Raw genomic sequence first — 23,800 nt, forward strand, 5'->3', positions numbered from 1 at the left:
AACATGTTTTTACAATCAGCTCTTTAATATAATCTGTTAATGTGAACTTTTTGAGAAACACTTTTTAGCCGATACAGCTGCTTTTGTGATTAATACGCACGTTTTAAAATGATCCGTCACAAATTTACTCTTCGTTATCGTGTAAACATTGAAAAAGACGAGTCAAGGTGTGAGTCAAAGGCTCCAAACAAATAAACACACAAACACAACACGGTTTGTTTGCAGGGATTTGGTTTCTCTCGACATGTTGAAGCACACAAACATAAAGAGCCCGATAACACACAAACAGTCAAGTCTCAGAGGCGTAATTACATTCTATATTAATAATTAAAAGCCAAATTAGTATCTGCTCCTGATCTGTCTTGTAAATTTTAAGCATTTTTATCATTTAAAAAGAATTATAGCAAAGTTTTAGTTTCACTACAACACATCTAGAGATTAGATTTATAGCAAGTAATTCTCTAAATTGATTAAGAGTGACTTCATAACTGCATCTTCCACGTTTTGTGATATTCAATTTGGTAGTTTTTGTTAAATGCTTCTAAATCACAAATAAATAAATAAATTCATATGAGAAGCTCCTTGGTGGAATTAAACGTTTCCTCTCCTCTCTGGACGAAGCTGGATTTTAGTGGCCAAGTTCAAATCGTATCTCAACATTACAACAATCAAAGTTTCCTCTTCGCAGACAGAAGCTCGAGCCCGAACCCCAGAGAGAGAAACTTGTAGCAGAGCATTAAACATGTGACTGAGAGACGGACGGATCGGAAGTCAGTGGTGGTCACACTGATGCCATCTTGGATCCAGGCAGGGGTCCATTACCAGGCCGGTGAAGTGGATGTGAAGTGAAGTACCGTGTCACTCCTGCTGAATCCACCCCCCCCACCCCCCACCCCCTCAAGGACGGAGAAACGCAGGTCAAGTGCAGGCGTCCACCCATCGGACACAGAGACACACAGGAAGTGTCTCCTCCGGGTTCCAGGAGACGGAGATTCTCTGGTTTTACCGAAAAATGATCTGAAGATTCTCCAGTTTAATGAGGTCCAGCAGTAAATGTTCTAACCACATTAATGTTCTCTACACACACACACACACTTGTGTAAATATGGACGACACTACTGCCCCATCAAAAGTGAGGCCAAAACATCTTGATCGCACCCTGGTGGCCAGCTGCAGTATAGGTCATACACCCCACCTCCTCCATGTTAGTAGATGGGACAAACGGAGAGTTAGACATTTTTCTTAAATGGTCTGTCTGTATATATTATATTATGTTAATTTTCCAGTAAATTTGGTTTTTAACTACTTATGTATTATATAAACAGCTCAGACTGAGACCTGATTGGTCAAGAGCTTATTTAGAGTCTCGATAACGTGGCTCCGCCCCCGGACACAGACTCTGCCTCCAAAAGACGTCTTCGGCAAGATGGCAGCATCGGTAGCCAAAGGAAATTTTGGCTTCATTTCTGGTTAATGAGAGGAAATAGGAGATATTTCATCCATCTTTATATCCAGATACTTTATATTTAAGAGACAGCGTTTAGCACCAATACGACTACATATATGAGCTGGTTGAAAAATGTATTTTGAAGTTTATAGCTTGAAGCTTAAATATGTTTTGCCACAAATTTGTTATTAACTGTTTTATTCTCTTTTGCAAACTGGAAAAACTTTGCACAATAGCTGCAGCATCATTATAGAAAGATATCAATATACAGACAAAACCAGAACACACAATGTCAAACAACAAAATCTTTTTTTTTATTATTACCGTGATCACATTTCTCAGTCGACACTGGCAGGCATAATTTTTTTTTAGGCAGAACAACATGGTGTGAGTTCCAGAGTGAAGCGTTAAGCAGAAAAATAAATAAAACTGTGTACAAAAATACAACCTCACTGTACAAAAATGCGGCATCGTACAAAGCAAAAGAGACGATCGGTCCCCACAGGTGTTTGGCACTTTTAAAAACTGAAAACAGTCGAGTCTTAAAACATGCAGGTGTGTGTGTGTGTGTGTAAGAAATCAGCAATAATCTGAAAGTGGTGTGTGACTGAGTGAGATAAGTATTACTGCAGAAATGTACTGAACAATCCAGTGTACCACAAAATACTTTACAGCTGGTATGTGCACACGTGAGCAGCTGTAAAATGTCTCTTGAAAACTCTAATCACTGGATGGGATCGATTTTCAGTCGAGTTTTAAATCTTATAAATATGTCAATGGCGATTTTGCATTGAGACTTTAATCGGTAGATGTAGGCTTGTATGTGCAGCCGACTATAAACACCCAACAGACATCAGAACAAATCAATGACCAGAGGAGGTCAAACAGCTTCTTGGCAACGTCCAACTATACAGTCAACGAACCAACTGAGTAAAACACCGGACTCTTTCTTTTTTTTAAATGTTTTTCTATTTTAAAAGTACCTGAATATCGTCTCAGAAAACACGAAACAATCTCAGAAAACCGCAGCCTTCTCTCGGATAAAGTATGATATGATTAAACCGAGCGGCGCCATCGATGCAGATTCAAAAACGATCAATTTCCACAAGTGTCAAAACAGATCTCGGTCCCTCATGCAGGAGAAAGTGTGACCACGATTTGTAAAACTGTCCGGAAATCTCCGGTGCGACGTAAAAAAAAAACAACAACAAAGAGTGTCATGCATTTTTTATGAGCGATCAATAATAATTCCTAATCGTCCCACTCACGGAGCAGCAACACGGCAGATCCACACATGACAGAGATGACTTGCAGGCGCCGGTGAAATAAACAAAGCAAAAATAAAATAGATTCTGAAATGCCAAGCAAAAGAAACTTCACTTCTCACTAAACACTCCAGATATGTCAGATCCAACAACGGCACGACCACTCGCTCACTGTCCATCATGCAGCGGGAGGAAAATGCAAATGCACCAACAAAAAAAAAAGTTTAAAAAACATCAATAGCAGCCAAATATGAATAAATAAAAATATCATCATGAAACAAAAACACATTCAGCTGTGGACTGATCCCACTTGGCACAGATCACAACAGAAACAAATAAAAAAAACAGGCTTTTAGAAAAAACTGGTAGAAGTGGACCCACAGAAATAGCCTCGGTATTTTCGGAGCTAAACTACACAACACACGGTCGATCGAAGCGTCCCGGAGACGCCTCGTCCCGGACGGACACGAGGACGTCTCACTGAGGTCTCCATGCTGCAGGCAACACACACTGAACCCACAGTCTGCTACTGGACGCTGGGAAATCAAACAGGCATCGAGGACCCTCTTCACCAACGGGCCGAGTGGGGGTCCACTTTGGGACCACAGCTCTGCGTGGAGCTCGGGACGACTCAAAGGTCTCGTACCGCGGCGGGTCAGTCTTTGCTCTCGGCGTTCGTCCTCCTGATGACGGAGGAGAAGAAGCTCCGCCCCTGCGGCGCCCCGATCAGCATGGGCGCCTGGTTCTTGTGGACGATCTCAATCTGAAGTGAGAAGGGATCAGAGTGGAGAGGTTAGTTTGGTGCTGAGGGACACACGGTGAAGAATAAGGCAGGTTCACACCCACAGAAAGGACATGAAGAAACCAGAAGACAAGAAATGTCCACAAACCAGTTGATGCTCCTATTAACTTGATTCTAGAAGCATCACCTGGTTTACGGACAAATCTTGTCTTCTTGCTTTTTTTGGAAACAGAAGATTTCCTGAATCTGAGCCGCCATCCACTCACTGCTTCACTCCAACAGACGGAGGAGTGGAGCTCTCACCTCCTCCCAGCCGAGGCTTTGTTGCACTTCTTGTCAAATTGCATTCACTTCTACAGCGCTCATGGTAAACATGTGTGTTTGGACTGTATAGATTCCAGTTGTTGAGCTACAGGAAGTGAAGACCGGCTGCAGACCTGCTGAGGCTTCGGTCTCAACTGTAGAACCATCGTCATGATCTCATGTAGTGTCGCTTAAAATCTGATGCTCGTCTATTTGAAGTGTTACGGTAAAGGAACCCAAATAGACAAGTATTAGATTCGAGTGATGACTGGTTTTCACAAACAAAGGCTCACTGGACTCGTAGCTGTGGTTGTTTTTCCCATGTGGCTTTGATAGTGTTTCTGTTATTGTTCTTGTGTGAGACCTCAAACACGTGAGGTAATTACCTACAAGACTTAACCCTCCAGCTGTTGCAGGTTCTGTTTCAGATCTGTTTATCAAAGAGACAGTTACGTGTCATATGTGACTTCAAAAATGCAAATGTGTTGATGGTGTTAAATATGCATGTCGAGGAACCCAGGCGCATTTGCATAGTTGTTGTTAATAATTAGCAGGATGACATCCCATTTAATCTCTAGTGTTTTTTACAAGCATTTAACAGGTCAACTGATTCAGCTGCGTGGTACAGTATGAATCTCTCTGGCTGTGGAAATCACTGCAGCTCCGAGACGTGTTGTCAGATCCGAACTTTGCTCGGCGCAGATACAAGAGCACTCGGGCGGCTCCTTGTTTTGTCACGCGCCGGCTTTCTTTAGCTTCCGTATGTAAATGTGTGCAGCACTTCATCTGCAGCCGTGTTGTAATTAAAGCTAAACACGACGGCAATCAACACAAACCCAGGAGTTTCATTTGGAAAACTTGGATAGAGAGCAAACACTTGTGGAGGTTCACGAGTGAGACGTTGACGTTGAGCAAATTAGAAGAAGTGATGCATGCTTCATTAAGTGTTTGTGAATTATCTGTGGAGGGAACAGAGAGAAGGAACAGCACTGTCTTATTTTGAAATCAGTTCTTTCAAACCCAAATGAAAACTGAATCTCTGTCATATTTCACCAGCGAGGAGGTTATGTTTCCACCCCTGTGCACGTGTTTGGAAGTAGATTTGACAGCTTACTGTGCAGGGAGTCTGCATCCAGGGCTCCCCATCAATCTGCATCGGGAGAGATTTGCTGGTTCTGCAAGTGACGAGAGGAAACATCATGTCAGTGGAAAACAAATCAAACCAAAATCTGTGTAAGAACGTAACATATGTTGGACAGGAAGTGATGCACACACACTGAAGACTAACTCAACATGTGATATGAAGTCATGTGATCTATGCACCGACCTGATGGTGACGGAGGAGCACTGGGCCAGACGCCGTCCGGCGCTCTTCAGACCCGTGTAGATCTGACCCATCTCCATGGCTCCTTCCAGTCCCACCACCTCCAGCAGCTGGTCAGACAGGTCTGAAAAACACACACACACACATATTGCAAGTTCTGAAATGTATTCACACTAAAGAAAACAACTTCAATGTAGTGTTTTACACATATGTTGTAATGATTCGGAAAGAAAAGATGAAATCTGCTGTGTTACGGCTGCGAAGGAGATGATATCAACACAAGGAAATATTAAAAGAAAATGTCATGTACAAAGTGAACAGAATATCTCCAGCGTAACAGTCTCTCACTTACAGTTTATGAATTTAGATTGCAGGGACAGAAAACGATTACAGCACAGTTGAATTTGTTAAAACCCCGGTGAGATATATTGCAATGTGGTTTACTTGGAGCAGAGCTGATGATTAAATATCAAATAAAAAGCAACATGTATATTCATGTATGTTGGAAAGAAAGGACGGGGAAGGAAAGAAGAAAGTGAAGGAGGATAAAAGACGACTTCAGACGAAACCTCCTTCTGAGACATTTTACATTCCCTGTTAGAAAAAGGGAGAAATGGCATCAAGAAAAAACAAGCTACAAACGGAACAGTTATTAATTAGATTGCACCGGCAATGCAAAGCAATCTTGTGATCATATAATTATTAATTTCTCTTGTTTTGCAGTTATGAGCATTGATTTCGCCCCTGCTGGAAGCCCCCGTGTCACGCAGGGCCCATCTGCCTCCGACTCTCCACCGACTCGTCCCTCCGCAGATTAAGAAGCTGCTGCCTCTCTGTCGGGGGGGGGCACTCGCTCTAATTGAAACTCAGACCCGGTTCTCGGCGGCGGGTGCGGGTGCGTGCGGGCGGGCGAGTTAGCTCTCTGTCCCCGGTAGCTGCTCAGTCGCTGTCAGACTTTCCTGAGCGAGTGTCGTAGCTAATGTTGCTGTTGTCCTGAGGTGTTGTTGTCGCTGCCAAGCTGCGGTGTCCAGCTGTCGCCATGGTGATGGACACGCGTCCGTCCCTATCTGAGTGCCGGGCGGTGAGTGCGGTGCTTTCCAGGGTCGGAGTGGAGCGGCGTGTGTACACACACACAGCAGACCTCTTGACACTGGGCTTTAAACCTGCTCCCCACCCCCCACCCCCCCCCCCCTCTCGGGACTTCTCACGTTAACGCAAACAGCCTCACACACACAGACCTGCACTGACACGGATGATGGACAGCGTCACTACGGCGTTAGGGCTGCCTCGTTGCCATGGGGATACAAAGACACAATATTCCCATGAGTGCTCAGTGTGGGAAAGAGCAGAGAGCTTCTACATGCTGAAGACCTCGAGCTCCAGAGGACGAGCTACAGCCCGGGGAGAGAGACCAAACACAGCTAAATGTTTCTGTCCTGCAGGTTCTGGGTTTAATTATTAACTTTCAGATGAATCTTCACTGATAATACGACAATATTTGACTATTTGAACAAACTCACCGTCTCAGATAACCTCTACGTGCTGGTTCCATGAAATCTGTCCTATCTGCTGAAGCGTTTGTGTTATCAGCTTCACACTCTGATGTGTGTGTGTTGTTAACGGCTCAGGGAGCAGCAGCACTGGGTTAAGTGCGATTCAGACACACAATAAAGGTTCAGATGGAATAAACAGACGAGCAGCACTCAGCAGTTTTTCTACGTCCTCGGATAAACTACAGGAGCGACCAGTAACCAATCACATCTCATGATCAGATTTTTGTTATTTCACAACAATGAATTTAGACAGACATTAAATGGGGTCACAGGTGCTGAGCATCGTCACGGCAACAACATTCAGAGAATCACTTCCTCTTTAGCAATTTTGTCTTCTAAGTAAAAGCACAACATTCGATCTTTAGAAGCTGAATTACAGAGCTTTATTTTGAAATAAAGTTTATAAAAATATCTTTGGTGATCGAAGAAATCCAGGGTCAGAAATGTAAAGAAAAATATTTCAACTCTGGAGCTGATGAATTAAAATTCAAATAACATTAAAATGATCTAGTATTTCCTAAAGTGCAGTCACATGATTTCAAAACAAGTCAGATTTCCTTCATTTCCATTTTTATCTTTTATCACCAGCTATTATTTCTCATATTAGTGGTGCAAATGAATCACCTGGAACAATAAAATTTAAAAAAAACAGACTCATCCAAATATAGAATCCCTGTGTTTACTGTCCCAAGATAAACTGGGAGAGAAACAGAGTCACGTGAGTGTTGACACCGGGAGGAGGTTGAATTATTAACACACAAGATAAGCAGCTGGCGGCCAAACACACAAACACACAAACACCCGACGCTCGACAATCACACTCATCTGCCGAGCGATGACAGCCATAAACACACAATCACAAACACAGTGACGTGTGGTCCGTATGGGACTCGAACCCACGGCGCCCTGTGGCTCGCCCGTCAGAGGGCGGGACGGGAAAAAGGAGAGAGAGAGAGAGCGAGGGAGCAGATCAGCTGAAAGTTAAACTAAAGAGAGACAGAGGGAAAGTGTGTGTGTGTGTTGAGGCCCGGTCGTCCAATGGAAGCTTCACGAGGGGCTTGTCAGGGGGCATCAGTCCCGAGAATCAACACCCACCCCCCCCCACCCTGAAACCTCAGTCCCATTCTAAATAATTCACTCCGCAGCCAGTCCCTTCCACCTGAGGGACTTGTCTCCTGGCGTCACCAGCGGGACGATTTAACAGCTCCCGAAAGGTCAGGGGCTTTTCCTTTTTTTCTTCTTCCTTCATGTCCCAGCCACCCACTCACCTACACACACACACACACACAGACACTCCACACAGACACACACAATTCCCTGCCAGCGGTTTGATCCATGCAACGTGCTGCACGGTCCCCCCCCCCCCCCTCTGGGCCGATGCACTCCCGTGTTTACCTCTAAATACGCCGTTCTGTTGCTCTGACAAGTTGGGCCGCTCACCTTGGGGGCACCTTCAACAAAGAACATCCACACACACACACACAGCGGACACACACACACACACATGCACTCCATCACACGTCAATAAACGCACACAGATGGGTACGTACATACAAGGAGACACAGAGGCACACAAAGACACTTCCCTCTAACACTAAGTGCCTTCCCAGGTTCGGACTGTCGCCTATTTTTTTTTTTTTAAACCGTCAACACCAAACTTATTGATTTTTGTTCAGGCATTAATGGAGCTTTGAATTGATCAGTGTCCCGCAGTGCGTCCTCATCTGTCCCACAATGCACCTGGCTGACGGACACGTTATCGCATTAGAGAAGCAATAAGCATCTAAATGTGCAGCGGTGTTTGTCAGGACATGTTTTGTTTGTGGGATTCCTCGGTTTTTACAGAGTTAATGCTGCGTAAATCCAAAGAAAACAACAAACTGATATAATAAATAATATCAGGAAGCAGAAAAATGGAAAACCCTCATGGACAGTTTCCCAGAGACGGGTTTTTCCAACCAGTCATGTTCTGACCAGTAAAGTCTCACCGGGGATCAACATCACGTCCGAGCATCACTGACTCGTCATGTTTGAATCCCGACACTGATCCTAACATCCACTTCAGCCCCGAGCACAAACACAGCATCGCAGCAGGAAACCTCCAAACAGACGGAACCCGAGGAAATAAAAGATAAAACACAGAGAAATCTAAAAAACATAGAAGCAGTCCATTTGGGAGAAGAGAAAAATATGTTAAAACTCATTTATTTTATACTCGTTTCTCCTGATTTAGCTTTTAAATGTCCGGTTTTTAGTTTTCCTCCCGTGTTGTGTATATTGTGTGTATATTGTGTGTCTTATATGCTGAAATCGAATGATCTTTGACATTTGGACCGACTCGACATATTGAGGCCCATATGCTGAACCCGAGTTCGACATATGGACATGCTGACATGTGCTAATTAGCACTAAACACAGAGAGCAGCTGAGGCTGACGGGTATTTTAATCATTTGGTCGTAAACCAAACAATGGGAAGAATTAAAGATTTTGACCTGATGGTGGAGTCGCAGGAAAAAATCAACGAAATCTTTAACGTTCAATCTTTTCTGGCACATGATTTTTTTCCACTGGTTAAAGGAACATTTTGAGATGATGGTGGAGGAAGATGAAAAGTCAGCAGATCATCAAAATGATCAGGATTTATCTTCTGGAAGTAAATCCACAGTTTTCCTCCTTCACGAGTCTTCCACCGTTTTCACCAGCTCCGTTCATTCATGTTTCCCCAATGATGAGCTTCCTTTTGACGTAAATGGATTCAGGGGTTTGCCCGACACCCCCCTGAAGTCCGCTCCTATTAGCTTAGCCCGTCCACTGGCGCCCACACACACACCACTAACACACACACACACACACACACACCTCTAACACACAGGTGACGGCTCCAAACACTGACTTGTCTCTTCTTTGCAAACAAAAAGCTGCTTCGAGATGAGTCACCTTGTCGTCGGTGAAATATTCATGTGCTCGAGAAAAGTTTGGCCCCAAAGTTTAATCTGTGATGTGTCTCATCGGAGCAAGGACACACACAAGGAGAGGGACGCCCACTGTCAGAACTGTTTAATCCTTAATATTAATATCCAACTGCACAAACCATAACCAAATACATTCAGGGCCTTGGAATCGTGCTATTTCACCATGTGTCAGGATTTCTGCCTTTTGAGAAAGAAGCTCTCAGTGCAGAAATGGACCCTTTATATCTAAATACTATATATGTACATCAGGAGCAGGTCCTTTCTACGACCTTTGATACTTTCAGTGTTACCTTGAACTGCAAACATGAGCTCTTTGGGGTCGACCAGCGGCGTCCTCTTGTCCTGGCCCTTCTTCCCCCCCCTGCGGTGTCCCCGTCTCTTCTTGCTCTCGCCCCAGAGGTTGGACCCGCCGTGCATGCTGGGAATGTTGAGAATGGCGATGCCTTCCAGGGAGATGCTGGTGAGGTCCAGAGTTACACCGTCACACTGTGAGAGGAAGGAGAAGGAAACGAAAGGTCAAAGAGAGAATTTGGCGGAGAAGATGCAGAGTTCAACAGGTCAGGACATTTAACTTTTAAATGTATAATCCAGGGAAAAGGTTTTATGTATTTGTCCCATATTTATTGACTTTGATAATAAATTCAGTGTATAGTGGTCTCTTAGAATGACGTGCTTCATTTGGTAGCCATGGTAACATCAAGACCTTTAGGTGCAGTACTCCACAAAAGTCCGAAGGTCTGGACCAAACAAGGAAGGTGACTCTCTTTCTCTTGTCCGATCCCGAATCAAAGTCATTCTCTCTGACCAGAGGTGTCAAGTAACGAAGTAAAAATACTTCGTTACCTTACTTAAGTAGAAATGTTGGGTATCTATACTTTACTGGAGTATTTATTTTTCAGACGACTTTATTACTTCTACTTCTTACATTTTCACGCAAATATCTGTACTTTCTTCTCCTTACATTTAAAAAATAGCCTCGTTACTCCTATTTAATTTTGGCTTGTTTTCATTCCGGTTTGTCATCGTTCAAAAACACACAAAAAAAGGCAACACGACCTTGTTACGACTTTTACTTCCTCTAGATAGTCAAGTTTGATTATTGGTGTTGAGTCCAAAGGTCTCTTCCAACAATATATGTATTTGCATTGTAATAAAATTTTATAATTTTCAATGGGTATATTTGCAGTTCAAGCGGGTAGCCTAGTGCATCCCACATTTTTCAACATAACATTTTAATATAACATTATAGTCATAATGGCCTTTAGAAAAATGTGTTTTTTGGAGGAGGGGGGGTAGTGCACTATAGGCCCCTGAGACGCGGCTTAAGAGTTTGTCCTTAATGGAAAAAATGTTTCCCTTACATTACTTTTACTTTTATACTTTAAGTAGTTTTGAAACCAGTGCGTTTACACTTTTACTTAAGTAAAAAGCTTGAGTTGATACTTCAACTTCTACAAAAGTATTTTTAAACCCTAGTATCTATACTTCTACTTGAGTAATGAATGTGAATACTTTTGACACCTCTGTCTCTGACCTCCAAACCGTCTGACCTCGTCTGATCCGGATTGAACCCGTCTCTGAGTCTGACGCCTGGATCTAAACCATCTGAACCCGAGTCTGTCTCTGTAGCTCGTTTCACACACAGGACTCAGGTGTGCACGGTGTCCAGAGTTTCCCTTTCACACCTGCAGCTCGCGCCCACAGATCCTCTTGTTGTTCTCACCTTTCTGAAAACACTCTTGTGTACGGGAGGGGGGCGGCACCCAAGCGTCATCAACACGCCCCCTCGCTCGCCGTGACCCCTCCGACCTGTTATCTGCTCCATTCACACGTCGTCGGCCCGATCGAACCTCACACCGAGGAGCCGGGGGTGTGGAGTCTGCTGAAGGTTCGGTCCGACTGATTCGGACATTGGCGTTAAAGCTCACCCTGGGTCGTGTTTAAACGTGTGAAGACTTCCTCTGTGCAGGTTCGATCGGGTGATTTAACACCCATTCATATTGTCTCAGCTGAAAAGAGTCCAGCAGAACCACCCGGCCTTATGATAAAAGGATAATATTTAAACTAGTGGCTTTTAAACCCGCCTGGATCTGTCCTCACCTCGGCTCCAACACTAATTAATAAAGAGCTGAACACTGTGTGGACGGCTCTGAGAAGGGGGAAGATGAATTGTATAGACACCATCTTCATTATCACTCAATATCACACGCAGCGGGGTCATGTCGGGCTAATTACCTGTGTGTTGAACTGAGGATCAGTGAGAAGCGGCTGGGGAGACGCACAGATAGCCTTCACCCATCAACACTTTGTCTGGGTGAATCTGAAACTAGTATAAATTTCGGGCTATTTATGGAACAATGGTTGACCAGAATAATTTCCAGACGCACCATTATTCCTCTCAGGGCTTTTCACATTCACTGGAATCCTGAGTGAATAAAACAAAGAATGCTTCTCAGTGTTGGATTCTTGTGATAATAATAATTATAATACGATACAAACACAAGCAGAGACTTGTTCTTTGTTCCGTTCCCGTGTCGACAAACACAAAACACACGCGGTTTGATTTACCTCCACCTCCAGAAAGTCGTGGAGCTTCTTGCACGTGGCCGAGAAGGTCTCCGAAGTGCCGAACTCAAAGTACCACAGCTTGTTCTTTGTTCTGAAAGAGACAAGACAGCAGGAACTGCAATGGGACCAAGAAGAGAGCAAACACGGGCGTTTCTTTGTTCCCACCCCCCCCCCACATCAAAATCTCAAAGTCTTCTCTTAGTGCTGAGTGAGAGGAAAAATGAAAGAAGCAGCAGCAGACTCTTCTGTACAAGGTGTATTTATGTTTGAGAAGAAAATACACAGGAAATACACCTCGAACGTCTAATGTCATTAATCTCCACGGAATATAATGTGCTTCATTAATCACATATTGAAGCCTGATGATGAATCCAGCGCCGGTGAAGGAGGGAGCTGAGGGTGGTCACCGGGTACCCGTGCCCGACAGTAGGGCCCTGCGATGGGGGGTAAGAGGGTCGTCTAGCTGCCCCGGCAATTAACAGAGGACTGGGGTGCTGCTCCCCGGGCTTCCTCCAGCTCACACCCCCATTACTGAGGCTGGTGATGGACGACCTTGCAGGGGCGGGTCACCATCTGTCCGAGTCCTGCTCACGTCCTCTCACGGCTGCGAGAATCAAACACACGTCGCTTTTTTCTTGGTCTAATTTTGTTTTTATTTTTATTAGTAAGTGCGGCAGTTTGGTGTCTGAGGTCGTGCTTATCATGCAAAACAGACATAATGTTGAGAATATGACATTTTACACATTAAATATAGTAACAAATAATTTATTTTTGCTCTTTCAAAGTGAAGGAACATGACCTATTATGTCATCAAGGAATTTACAAGACATTTTTTGTCGACTTAGTAGTTTTCTCACATCATTTCCAGATTTCTCCTTCAGCAAGTTTTTGATTTTCTCCAAAAAGCACAAAGCTGCAAATCTTTTCTACAAATCTTGGCTACTTTCTATAAAAGACAGTCACCAGTATGGTTCCTCAAGTGGGACGGTGGTTTTTCCTTCCACAAACACAACTCTTCAACTCACTAAAGCCACGTTTCCACTGGAGGAACTTTGACCACAGAGTCCAGGGTCTAAATGGAGTAACTGAGAAATAGTTTTAACCTAAAATCGTCCCTGCTCAGGGGGTAGGACTAAAGATCAGAAACCTTTGTGGTCTACAGCACTGAACCTGCCTGATTGGTTGAGTAGTCCAGTGTTTAATTGCAGCTTCACTCTTAGGGTTGCAAAGGGGTGGAAAGTTTCCGGTAAATTTCCGGAAACTTTCCGGAAACTTTCCAAAAAAAAAAAAATACGCAAATTAAACGCTGAGCAATAAAAACATCTTTCAAAACTCTATTTTAAAGATGTATGGAACGTTGATTTTCAACCCTCCACTGGTCATTCTTCCATCACATGCACAGATAACTCCCAGCATCCTTCACTCTACAGCAGGGCTACTGAGGCCTGCTGTAGAGTGAAGGACTAGTCAGGTAAGTTTCCATGATATTACTGGGAAAATATATTAGCATGCTGATTGAGGATTGTTCATCTGTTCATCTAGCCTATTTCCATTCATTTATCCATCAATTGTAAAATATGTTTACAGACGATTCCAATTGTTTGGCTAACTATTTATATCTCTGGCATTGCATTAGCGTTTTTTTACAAACTTTTTTCTCATCTTATTCTACAGAACAATGCCACGTGCACTCTCTCATGTGTGGAGACATTTCACCCCATCCAATGTAGAAGGAAAGGCTGTGTACATTTGCAAATACTGTGCAAAGACCTATGTTAAGAATGACACAACGATGCAGAAGCATATAGTCAAGTGCCCAAAGTTTCCTCAGGGCTCAAATCAGCCTATGACACAACAAAATGTTTATATTTATGTCTGTATATGACAAGGTAAATACAGTTAGTATAAATTACCCACAACATTTCCAGTTTATTCCCGTTTATTCCCGTTAATTCCCGTTAATTCCCGTATATTCCCGTTAATTCCCATGGAAAGTTTCCAACTTTGAATATTCCCGGAATTTTGCAACCCTAGTCACTCTACAATATAGTTTGTGCAAATGTCAATTTTCTTCTTAAATAAGGATACACTCATTAGTTTCAGGGAAATCTGTGAACAAACACCAGATCTTGCAACGTTAAAGAGAAATACTTAATTCCTGGATCAGCTCCTTAATCAGTTCCTTCACATCCTACGTCCCATCACTCATAGCTTTTGTATAATCCTGCTGATAAACAACCCAAATAACCAACAACCAAACAAAAGGGACAGGAGTGTAAAAAACAATCTTCTTATGCTGACTGTTCTCTCCTTTAAATCTATCACTCATATCTGTTTCTCATAAGAGAGAAGAGTGCAGGTTAATTCTATACAGAAGCACAGGTCCCAGATGGATTTCTATCTTTCCAACAAGCAACAGACGATTTATCTCAAAGCTTCAAGGGCAGAAAAAAAAAAAACTGAAAACAGCAACAACAGTGCTGACATGCAGAAGTGAAAAGGGTAAAAAATGTCCCTCTGTTAGCTGGAATCAAAGCACTACAAGGAGGACGTATTAGTATAAGCAGAGTAACAATCACTGAATTATTGATTTCCTCATTAGGACTTTTGTCAGGACCATTTAGCCACTTTATAAATGAGCTTTCATTAGGGTACTTGCAAGGTAGCTCAACTCACAGTTGATTTATAATGTGCAACCTGGTCAATAGCAGAGGGAGGTGGGAAGAGGCAGGAGGGCGACAGGGCCGTGCAGCCGAGAGGATTCTTCTTCACAACAACAACAACACGTCCTCACGACAAACCCAGGAGCAGGAGCACGAGCACAGGAGGTCAGGGGCATTTTGCAAACAGGCAAATGAAGGCGGCTACTTTGAAAAGCGCATTCAAAACCCGTGGTCCGGGATTGATGGAGAGAGCGAAGCCGCACATTGTGAAAAGGATTTGGATCCTCGCACTCTTTGTTGTTTTAGGTGCATACAAAATAAATGTAAAGACATGAGTGCACGTGTGAAAGGGTCGAGTTGGTCTGTGGGTGAACTGAAGCAAAGCTCTGCACGTATTAAACTATTAAAATACCGGGAGTTTGTGCTTCAGACTTCAGAAACCTCTTACACTCCAGTGATTCTCATAAAGTTTACAGCATGACCTCTTCTATGAGATCTCAGGTTTTACAGTACAGCAAAGGAAACTGCACTTGGGGAAACCGGAGCCAAAAAGCAGGAAAAGTGAAGCACCTTAAAAGAACCGATCGAGATGAAGAGACAACATCTGACTGTCCTGTCGATTCCCTCCACTTAACCTAACAAGCGCTCCATGGCAACAAATCACCTCCTGTCCCTGTTCATTAGGTAATTAGGAGCATCTCATTGGCCGGATCGGATTGTCGTTCGTTATCTGCCGACTGATGCTGAACTCTGGGCTCATCCCACAGACCGACGGCGAGCGGGGTCTTCAGCAGCGGCCCGCCCGTCCCAGGATTAATAGCGAGTCCATTTGAGTAACATGATACTTTCAAGGTGGATCAGGAGGAACCTTACTTTATGGTAAGTGCAATAAAAGTGAACATAAAGTGTCAATTTCCCTAAAATGTTGGCTGACATCAGATGTTTCATTCATTAAATCTCCTGTAAGCGATTTGAGTTTTTTCATGAATAAAGCTGCTTCTCTCTGTAAAGTTCCCCAAGTGGCCACAAGGGCTCGGTTGTGATTGTAGCTGCAGTGTATCGATGCAAAGTGCACTGCAATAATAACTATAGCGGTGTGCTGTGCATGTGACACCGGCTGGAGAAGTGGCAGCTGCCGGGTGGAAAGAACAACACTGGCTCGGGTTTCCTGAGCCGCTGAGGAGTCATTTACAGGATTTGCACAAACAAATGATGATACGACACCGAGAGAAGAGCGTGGATACAAAGTGTGTGGCCGACAAGCAAAAAACACACAACGAGGTTAATTAACCCATCACAAACCAAAAGACCAAGACTTCGACTTCATATAAAAAGGGTTGTGAAGCGAATGAGGGAGTGCCTGGAACCTGTATTCTCTCAATTGACCACCAGAGGGCCACTACACCGGTTTTAAGTACATTTCTATACCAAATCTTACGTAAAGATGGAGGACAAGACTACTGCCAAAAACTGAGCTGAAGCGTCTCGATCGCCACCTGGTGGTTGCCTGCGGTAAAGGTCATAAATCCCACCTCCTCCATGTTAATGGTTGGGAGATGGACCAAACTAAAAGACAGGAATACATGATATAATATTGAGGTGGAAGGTTATGATTGCAAGATGAGACTGACTCCCTATTGGTCAAGCATGTGTGTCAGTGGGACCTCGATACTGTGGCTCCACCCCATGATTGAGCACATGTTTCGGGGGGGGCCTTGCTACCTCCAGCTCCATCCCCCGATCACTGCTGCACAGACTCCGACTGTACAAGATAATGTCTGTATCTGGGATATTTGAGCTTTATTTCTGTTTTCTTTTTCCTCTCAAAATCTAGTTTCAGGTTTTAGAAGTTTAGAGTCAAATACACCAGACAGCACTGGAGGCATCTCATGATGGGGGTCTCAGGTGAAGGTGGGAGTGGTCTCAGTCAGGCTCCACGGTTACTAATGGCGTCGGACAAACTCACGGCTTGAAAACAGCAGCTCACAAACCCACTGGGTGATGTCACAGTTCCCACTTGGCTGGACATCAGGAAGACAGATGTGGTTCAAACAGTGAGACACTGAACCATGTTCATCGAGTCTTCGCTGTCCGCTCAGCGTATTAAAAGGACGTCGGAGACGATGAGCTCCAGCGTAGCGTTGCTGTCCTGAGGCCTCAGCACCTTCAGCTGCTCCGTCCACTGGACAAACTGAGCACCAGGCACACAGCCATTGATTTTTTTTTTCCTCCCCACTGACACTTAATCTAACCCACGATGATCTACGACCTTATTTTCACACTAATTCCTTCTTGATCAGAGGTGATAAATATCACATTGACATAACCAACTCTGTGCATTGCATCAACGCACTGTTTTGTTTAACATGACACCGCCTGGAGCGCGCCGACTCCGCCTGGCAGTTTGAGGAATGAGCCCGGTCGGGTCGTCTTGCCTTCAGAGACGCAGCGAGCAGGTTTGAAAAATGTATTTCTTTTAGCTACCGATGCGAGAAATAAAACCTCCAACATCTTTAGGAAGAAATCAAACGATTGAAGAACTAGTGCGATTTCTGCCAGTTATAAAAGACACGAGAACAGAACATCAGCCAAATATCACATGAAAACCTGAAGATATGTGAAGTAAATAACAAAACCAGCTCCTCCTAAAGTTGAAATGATAATTATTTCTGACACTGTACCATCACAATAAATCGATTTTCAACTTTCACTTGAGGGATTTGTTTGACACCTGACATGACGTTATCGAAGCAACGGTGCTAATTAACGATTTTTATATTGTTTACGTGAGCTGAGAGGTGTTTAAGCGACGTGTTTATCTGAGGTCTGACACCTCCAGCAGCTCATCAGCGAGAAGTTTCTTCAGCTTCTGCAGCGAGACTCAGTCGGAGGCTGGATCTTCACAGCCTTCTCAAGAGTCTCAGTCGCTAACGCTCTTTAGCGGGTCCCACATGTCATCTGTTAAAAAAACATTGTGAAATCTTATTGTGAAGGCGCCCCCAGTGGTCACAGTTCGTATGACAGGGGCAAACTTGCAAATCGGAGATGAGGTGGATGTAGAGGACGACAAGAGTCACATTCAGAGGAGTTTGTTGTGCTGATAGTTAAAGTTCCTCCCTGACAATTTGACAAAGTTAAAGGTCGTTAATACACAAGTTTTAAAACATTCATTTTTCAGCAAAATATTCCGACATGACAACAAAGTTTACTTCTTCTGGTTGTGTGACTTCTTTTCTTATATTCATGCTTGTGCTGCATGGATAAAAAAACGTGATGTGCTGTATAATTGAATAAGACTTAACCTCTAGGTATCACCTTGTTGAGAACATGAAGGCAGATGAAGCATTGATGCAATAATTCGACATTTAAATGCAACGAGTATCTCATAACCGTAAATCATGTGTTTATCATTTTCAGTACTGATTTGAACCCAAACCATGATGTTTATCTAAACCTAACCAAATTTATTTTGTCCCTATAAACATGCGGATGTTCCACAACGTTAACAGTGTTTGTAAAGACAAACAATATTTGTGGTTGTTCAGGTTTGACAACATTTTGTGCTTTTTGCAAACACAATTCTGCTCATTTTCTAAACGTATAATTATTTCTTCCATTAAAAGGTTTTGAAAAAACTCTGTTCAATTTTCTCACAGCAAATATCAGGGAGTCATGATCGCTATAAAAATAATGAAGTTAAATCTAAAAATGTTTATATTATATCATTGACATTGTTGTTTTTATTATCGCTTTATTATTTTTCTGCTGAGCCCTACTACTGCACGTAGAGTCCTGTGTGTAGATGAGATTGTGCTTGTGGTGTGTGTGTGTGTGTGTGTGTGTGTGTGTGTGTTCCCACTGAGCAGGGGACAGGGCCACAGGTGAGATCCCTCTAAATTACACACAAGTGATCATTAATTATAGATGACACTTTGGTCACATAAACGATTTCATCTTTAAATGAGGTCTGAGGGCGGCCGCTGCTGAGGTCCACCATGCGTGTGTGTGTGTGTGTGTGTGTGTGTGTGTGTGTGTGTGTGTGTGTTTCTGTGTGTGTGTGTGTGTGTAAATGAGTGCGAGTGCATGTGTAATTTAGAGCCACATCACCTGTGGCCCCGTTGCCAGCTCGGCAGGGAAACACACACACACACACACACACACACGTCCATGCGAGCGCACACATTAGCCCGGGTGTGTTGTGTTGGTGAATCCGCCGGCCCCATCGCAGCACTTTGATGAACATACTCATTATGCTAAAGAGTGCTCCATGCCTGGGCTTCCCTGTGCCTTCGGGAAAGGTTAACTCGGGCTGGTTACACAGCACAGCGAGCGGCGGTGGGCGCACGGGGGCCGAGCGGCTCTGAAGGAGCGCGCTGACGCTGTTAGATGTCTCAAGACCCAGAATAGATCTGGGTAAGCAGAGCAAATATCAGGGGAACATCAAGGTGCCACCACTGATGCGGCAGAATGAAAACATCGCACACGAGGCCACGGCAGCTTTTAATGTCCTGCGATGTTATCTAATGTGAGTGGAAAGGATTTTTATCAAATCTAATTTGAGTTTTTTTAGTTGGGAGACATCTTTTATTTCACTGTAACAATTGCATTGTGTAAAAAAACATATATCTAACGCAAGTTTCAAGCTTTCTTCTTCCTCTAATCACGTAATAACACATTTTAATTGTGATTCATCAACCAATTACCAGACAAGAATGACACCGTTAATTAACCACCAGACCTAAATCATGGACGTTTCCAATGTGCCGAAGGGGGCAGGGCTTCCTCCACGAGTTGTGTCACTGCTCCGTGACATTAATTAACTCGGAGCTCACTCGCCGGCGCTCGGGGTCGACTGAGCTGCGACTGAACAAGCTGCTAAACCAGACACTGATGTTCTACAGGCACGGTTCACAACGTAAATGTAAATATTTAAACAAATGACTTGTTTGAAACATTTTTTATTTGACTTATGGAACATTGGAGATTGTCCAACATGTTTGTTTACAACAGCGTTACGAGTTGTTTGTATTTGGCCTCTGCACTAGTGACATCTAGTGGTCGGAGGCATAATGATTTCAGGTTTTTCCGTTTGTTCCATTGTTGTGAACACGATATCTCAAGGACGCCGGAAGGGAATTTTCTCAAAGTTTGGTGCAAATGTTCAGTTGGACGCAAAGATGAACTGATTAGATTTTGGTGGTTGAAGGTCAAAGTTCAAGGATATTGTGAACTAAACTGAAAATGTGTTTTAAAGATTCAATAACAAATTTGGGTGTTTTACCAATTTGGATCTATATCCAAAGTGAAACAAGGATCAGAAAACGTCCCTCTGCATTGAGGCCAGTTTCATTTTTATAATAAGATCTTGGTGAAACAGAAAATATACATCAAGGATCCTGAGAAATTAAACCAATATATAAACTAACAAGAGAATATAATAACTCATCTGATCTGGAACATGAATCCAGTCGGAAGTCTTTGTGTGAGGGAGTTTGTTTTCATCCTGGATGATTCTACACCTCACCATTTATGTTCAGTGCCAACATTCACTGCCAATGCAGGAAGTAATGTGTCCTATATCTAGTGAGCTGGAAAGCAAGGTTGTGGAGAGTGGGTGTGCGACACACAGACACACAAACACACACACACACACACACAAACTGAAAACTGGTTATCGGGATCAGGGAGAAGTCGTGTGTGGCTCACGATTTAACAATCCGAAGGTCAAAGAAACAGAAATAAAGTAACATAAATATAAACGCAATACAACAAAAAGAAACTCTTTCTATTCCTCTCCTTCCTCCCCCCCCCCCCCAGGTCAGAGATTAGTGTGTAATTACATGAGAGCTCAGCAAAAACACATAGTGTATTTTAACAAGGCGAGCGAGGAGGAGGAGGTGGCGCAGCCCCTCGTCACGGGTCGACTGATTGTCTGCTTTTAATCCTCGACCTCATTATCACCTCCAGGTCCGGCAGTGGCAGTAAATGAATCTATCTGCCGAGTGTCAAATCTTCACACCTTCACCCTGGTAATCACCCCAAGGTGCAAATACAGAAGACGGATAGAAGGAAGGGAGACGGGAGACAGAGAGCGTGGCCGCTGCATTTCATCAGCAGAATCCTCTGCTGCCATAATTAACAAAAGCTACATGATGTTGTTTGGTTGGTAATTAAAGCTGATTAAATATTCAGTTTCTTTAAGGTCAAACTGTGACAAAATGTAAAGATTTGGTTCATGCGAGACGTACGGAGCCGTTACTGCTGCCAGATTAAAATCTAATCGTTCAATATTTGACATTTGTTCCTCTCCGATTATGTCTTTTATGATGCTTGGTGGATTTATTCTGACCTTGAAAACTGCAGCAAAGGAAGGATTTCAAAGGTTTACATGAGCAAATAATCATCAAGTATTTTTAATGCACAATGTCTGAATGTATGATACTATATTTTATTTTTTACTGACACTCCATTTCCTATTTTTAAAGGTTTTTATATCTATTGGGGATGAAATGAGAGATAAAATAAAACTCTATTGATCCCAAACTGAGGAAATTCACTTATTACAGCAGCAGATATTCAGAATGAGAGAGAAGAGAATAAAAACGCAATAGATTGAAAATGCAAATTAAATAGAAATACAGTTCATATGAACATAATACACAATAATAATCAATTGTACCATAACTTGTAGTAACGTGCAGCGGCACAGAATGATAGGTTGTACAAACTGTATTTGTGTGTTAGTATCTGGAGATATTGAAATACACATAAATATAAATGCCTATTAGACTACATAGGTATAAAGGCAGATATGAAAATATATGCGTATACAACTATTTTAAAGATGTAAGTAAATCTACACTTTAATTTTCACAATAAGAGGAAAACATTTGGAATAAAACTATTGTATAACTAAGGCCAAGGATGTTAGATTCAGCTGTGTCTCTAAAGATGTAGAGACGTAAAATTCTGATTTATGCTTTATAATGTCAGCGTCTAAGAAACAGTAGATTATTTATCCATTAATTTAAGAATCACAAACCGAAATATACAGTAATTCCAGTGCATTGCTATAGTAAAAGAGTTTTATGCTGTTTTTGAATTAGTTAAAAAGGTCCAGTTGCTCTTTAATCTCCTCATTCATTCCAGTGACAAAGACTTTTCGACCTGTTACAGTTGAAATATAAAATATTCCCCCTGAGACGAGCGGCACTTTGCTTCCAGTGTCACCAGAGTTCCTGAGCGAGAAGCTTCCGGCTGCAGGAAAATGACTCGGTGATAAGTTGCGATACAGACGACTTCCAATGGACACGAGCCCCTCGGACAAATCCAACAAAATCTGTGCTACCTTGAAAAACTATAATCATGCATTATTGAACTGGCAAGGAGAGTGTGTAATAGAGAGATCCTAAACCCATTCCCCCTCCTGAATTATTAACGGGATTCAAATAACAGACAGAATAATTTTCTTAAAATATCTCAATCATTTTTCACAGAGGCTTAAAAAAGAGGATAAAACAACAGAGATGCCGTCCGTGTGTCCGGAGCCGAGAGGGAAAAGTGTTCATCAACACCGCGGAGGAAAGTGACGCCATGTTGGAATTATGCAACACTCTCTATGTTGACTGTGTATATGTATAAATATATGGCTGAGCATTTAATTGGTTATTTGTTGATATAAAAACATGGTGAAACTTCACGATTGACCTCTAAGACCAACTCGTGTTGAAACTTGAAACCGTGGCTCCATAACACGACCATTACTCCTCTGGCCCCAAATAATGTCAAAGCACAAAATGGCGGCCCCCATGTGAGTTTCTCTGGCTTCATTTTGGCACAACAGGTGGCAGTGGAGAATATAAACAGTAAATGGTGGGATTGAGAAACTCATTTTCTCTATCTCGTGCTCCTTGGCGTTTCTCCACCGTTGCGGCACATCCCTTGTAACCATGGGTAACCATCATATCACACGTTCGTCCCCATCTCGTCACTTTCTCTGGTGCATGTTCGTGTTCAAGCCGTGAGCAGCAGGAGGACAGTTGGCTAAACGCTGCACTGAGGCCGGGGTAAAATATGATAATGAGTACAAATGGGATCATGAGGACGCCGTGTGTCATCACTCTGACTGATCCACGATGTCAAACTAGCCAAGCAAATTCAATTAGGCTCGCAATTACTCCCCGGCGCTAGTGGAGACATATCGGAGACGTTAAATATTGATGGAAACATAGATGCCACATTTGCTCTTCTCCAAAGGTGAACACATCTCCTCGAGGTAATCACCGATGCTAAATGTGACGCTCGTCAATTGGTCCTGCTGAGCTGCAGCGAGTGTCCACAGCAGCGTGTCCTGAGGACGCTGAGGTCCAGCACATAGAGGCAAGGTCTGTTCAGACTGATTCCAATGTCTTTAAATCTTTTTTATTATTATTCTACATGTATTTCCATCCGGGACATTGGTTTAAAAACAATTTTGAAATTACGGCAAAAAATCGGGGGATTAAATTCCTTGATTTTAGATTCTGAAGAAGGGTTTTGGGGGATAAATTTAAAATATCTCGATATCTGCAAATTCTTGGTTCATACATTTTCATTTGTATATTGGAGAAAAAGAAGCAGACACACAAACATACCTGCTGTTGAACCTCTCGGGATGTTTCTCCCTCATGACGTGGAAGCGATGAGCGATGGAGGCGTCCTGAAAGACAAAACCTGATGTTTAATAAAAGGGACAATAACAATGCAAATAATCAAACATTAGTTTCTCTCATACGAGGCAATCGTGACCTAGGACCCCTCAAATCTGAGCAGTTCATTTCCAAGAGGCCAAAACCAAGTTTGTTGAGATCACCGTGACTTTGACCTTTGACCACCCAAATCTAATCAATCAATCTACGAGTCTAAGGAAACAGTTCAAGTTTTAACGGATTCTGTCGAGTTGTTTTTAAGACACTGGGTTCAT

The 23,800-nt window shown here is 43.0% G+C and overlaps 1 protein-coding gene across 5 annotated transcripts in view; it reads right to left on the minus strand.

Moving 5' to 3' along the window:
- Nucleotides 1–2,876: 2,876 nt before the first annotated feature.
- dgkb (diacylglycerol kinase, beta) overlaps nucleotides 2,877–23,800 on the minus strand; it is a 56,542-nt gene continuing 35,618 nt past the window's right edge. For all 5 annotated transcript variants that reach the window (XM_061081362.1, XM_061081359.1, XM_061081363.1 and 2 more), the window contains 6 exons: nucleotides 23,472–23,536; nucleotides 12,176–12,266; nucleotides 9,898–10,093; nucleotides 5,085–5,205; nucleotides 4,872–4,932; nucleotides 2,877–3,475 (listed from right to left, as the gene is read on the minus strand). In XM_061081362.1, the coding sequence (XP_060937345.1) occupies nucleotides 3,368–3,475; nucleotides 4,872–4,932; nucleotides 5,085–5,205; nucleotides 9,898–10,093; nucleotides 12,176–12,266; nucleotides 23,472–23,536 (642 nt within the window). In that variant the 3' untranslated portion in view covers nucleotides 2,877–3,367. The remainder of the gene's footprint in view (nucleotides 3,476–4,871; nucleotides 4,933–5,084; nucleotides 5,206–9,897; nucleotides 10,094–12,175; nucleotides 12,267–23,471; nucleotides 23,537–23,800) is intronic.

This window comes from Limanda limanda, chromosome 11, assembly GCF_963576545.1.
Source record: "Limanda limanda chromosome 11, fLimLim1.1, whole genome shotgun sequence".
Lineage (NCBI taxonomy): Eukaryota > Metazoa > Chordata > Actinopteri > Pleuronectiformes > Pleuronectidae > Limanda > Limanda limanda.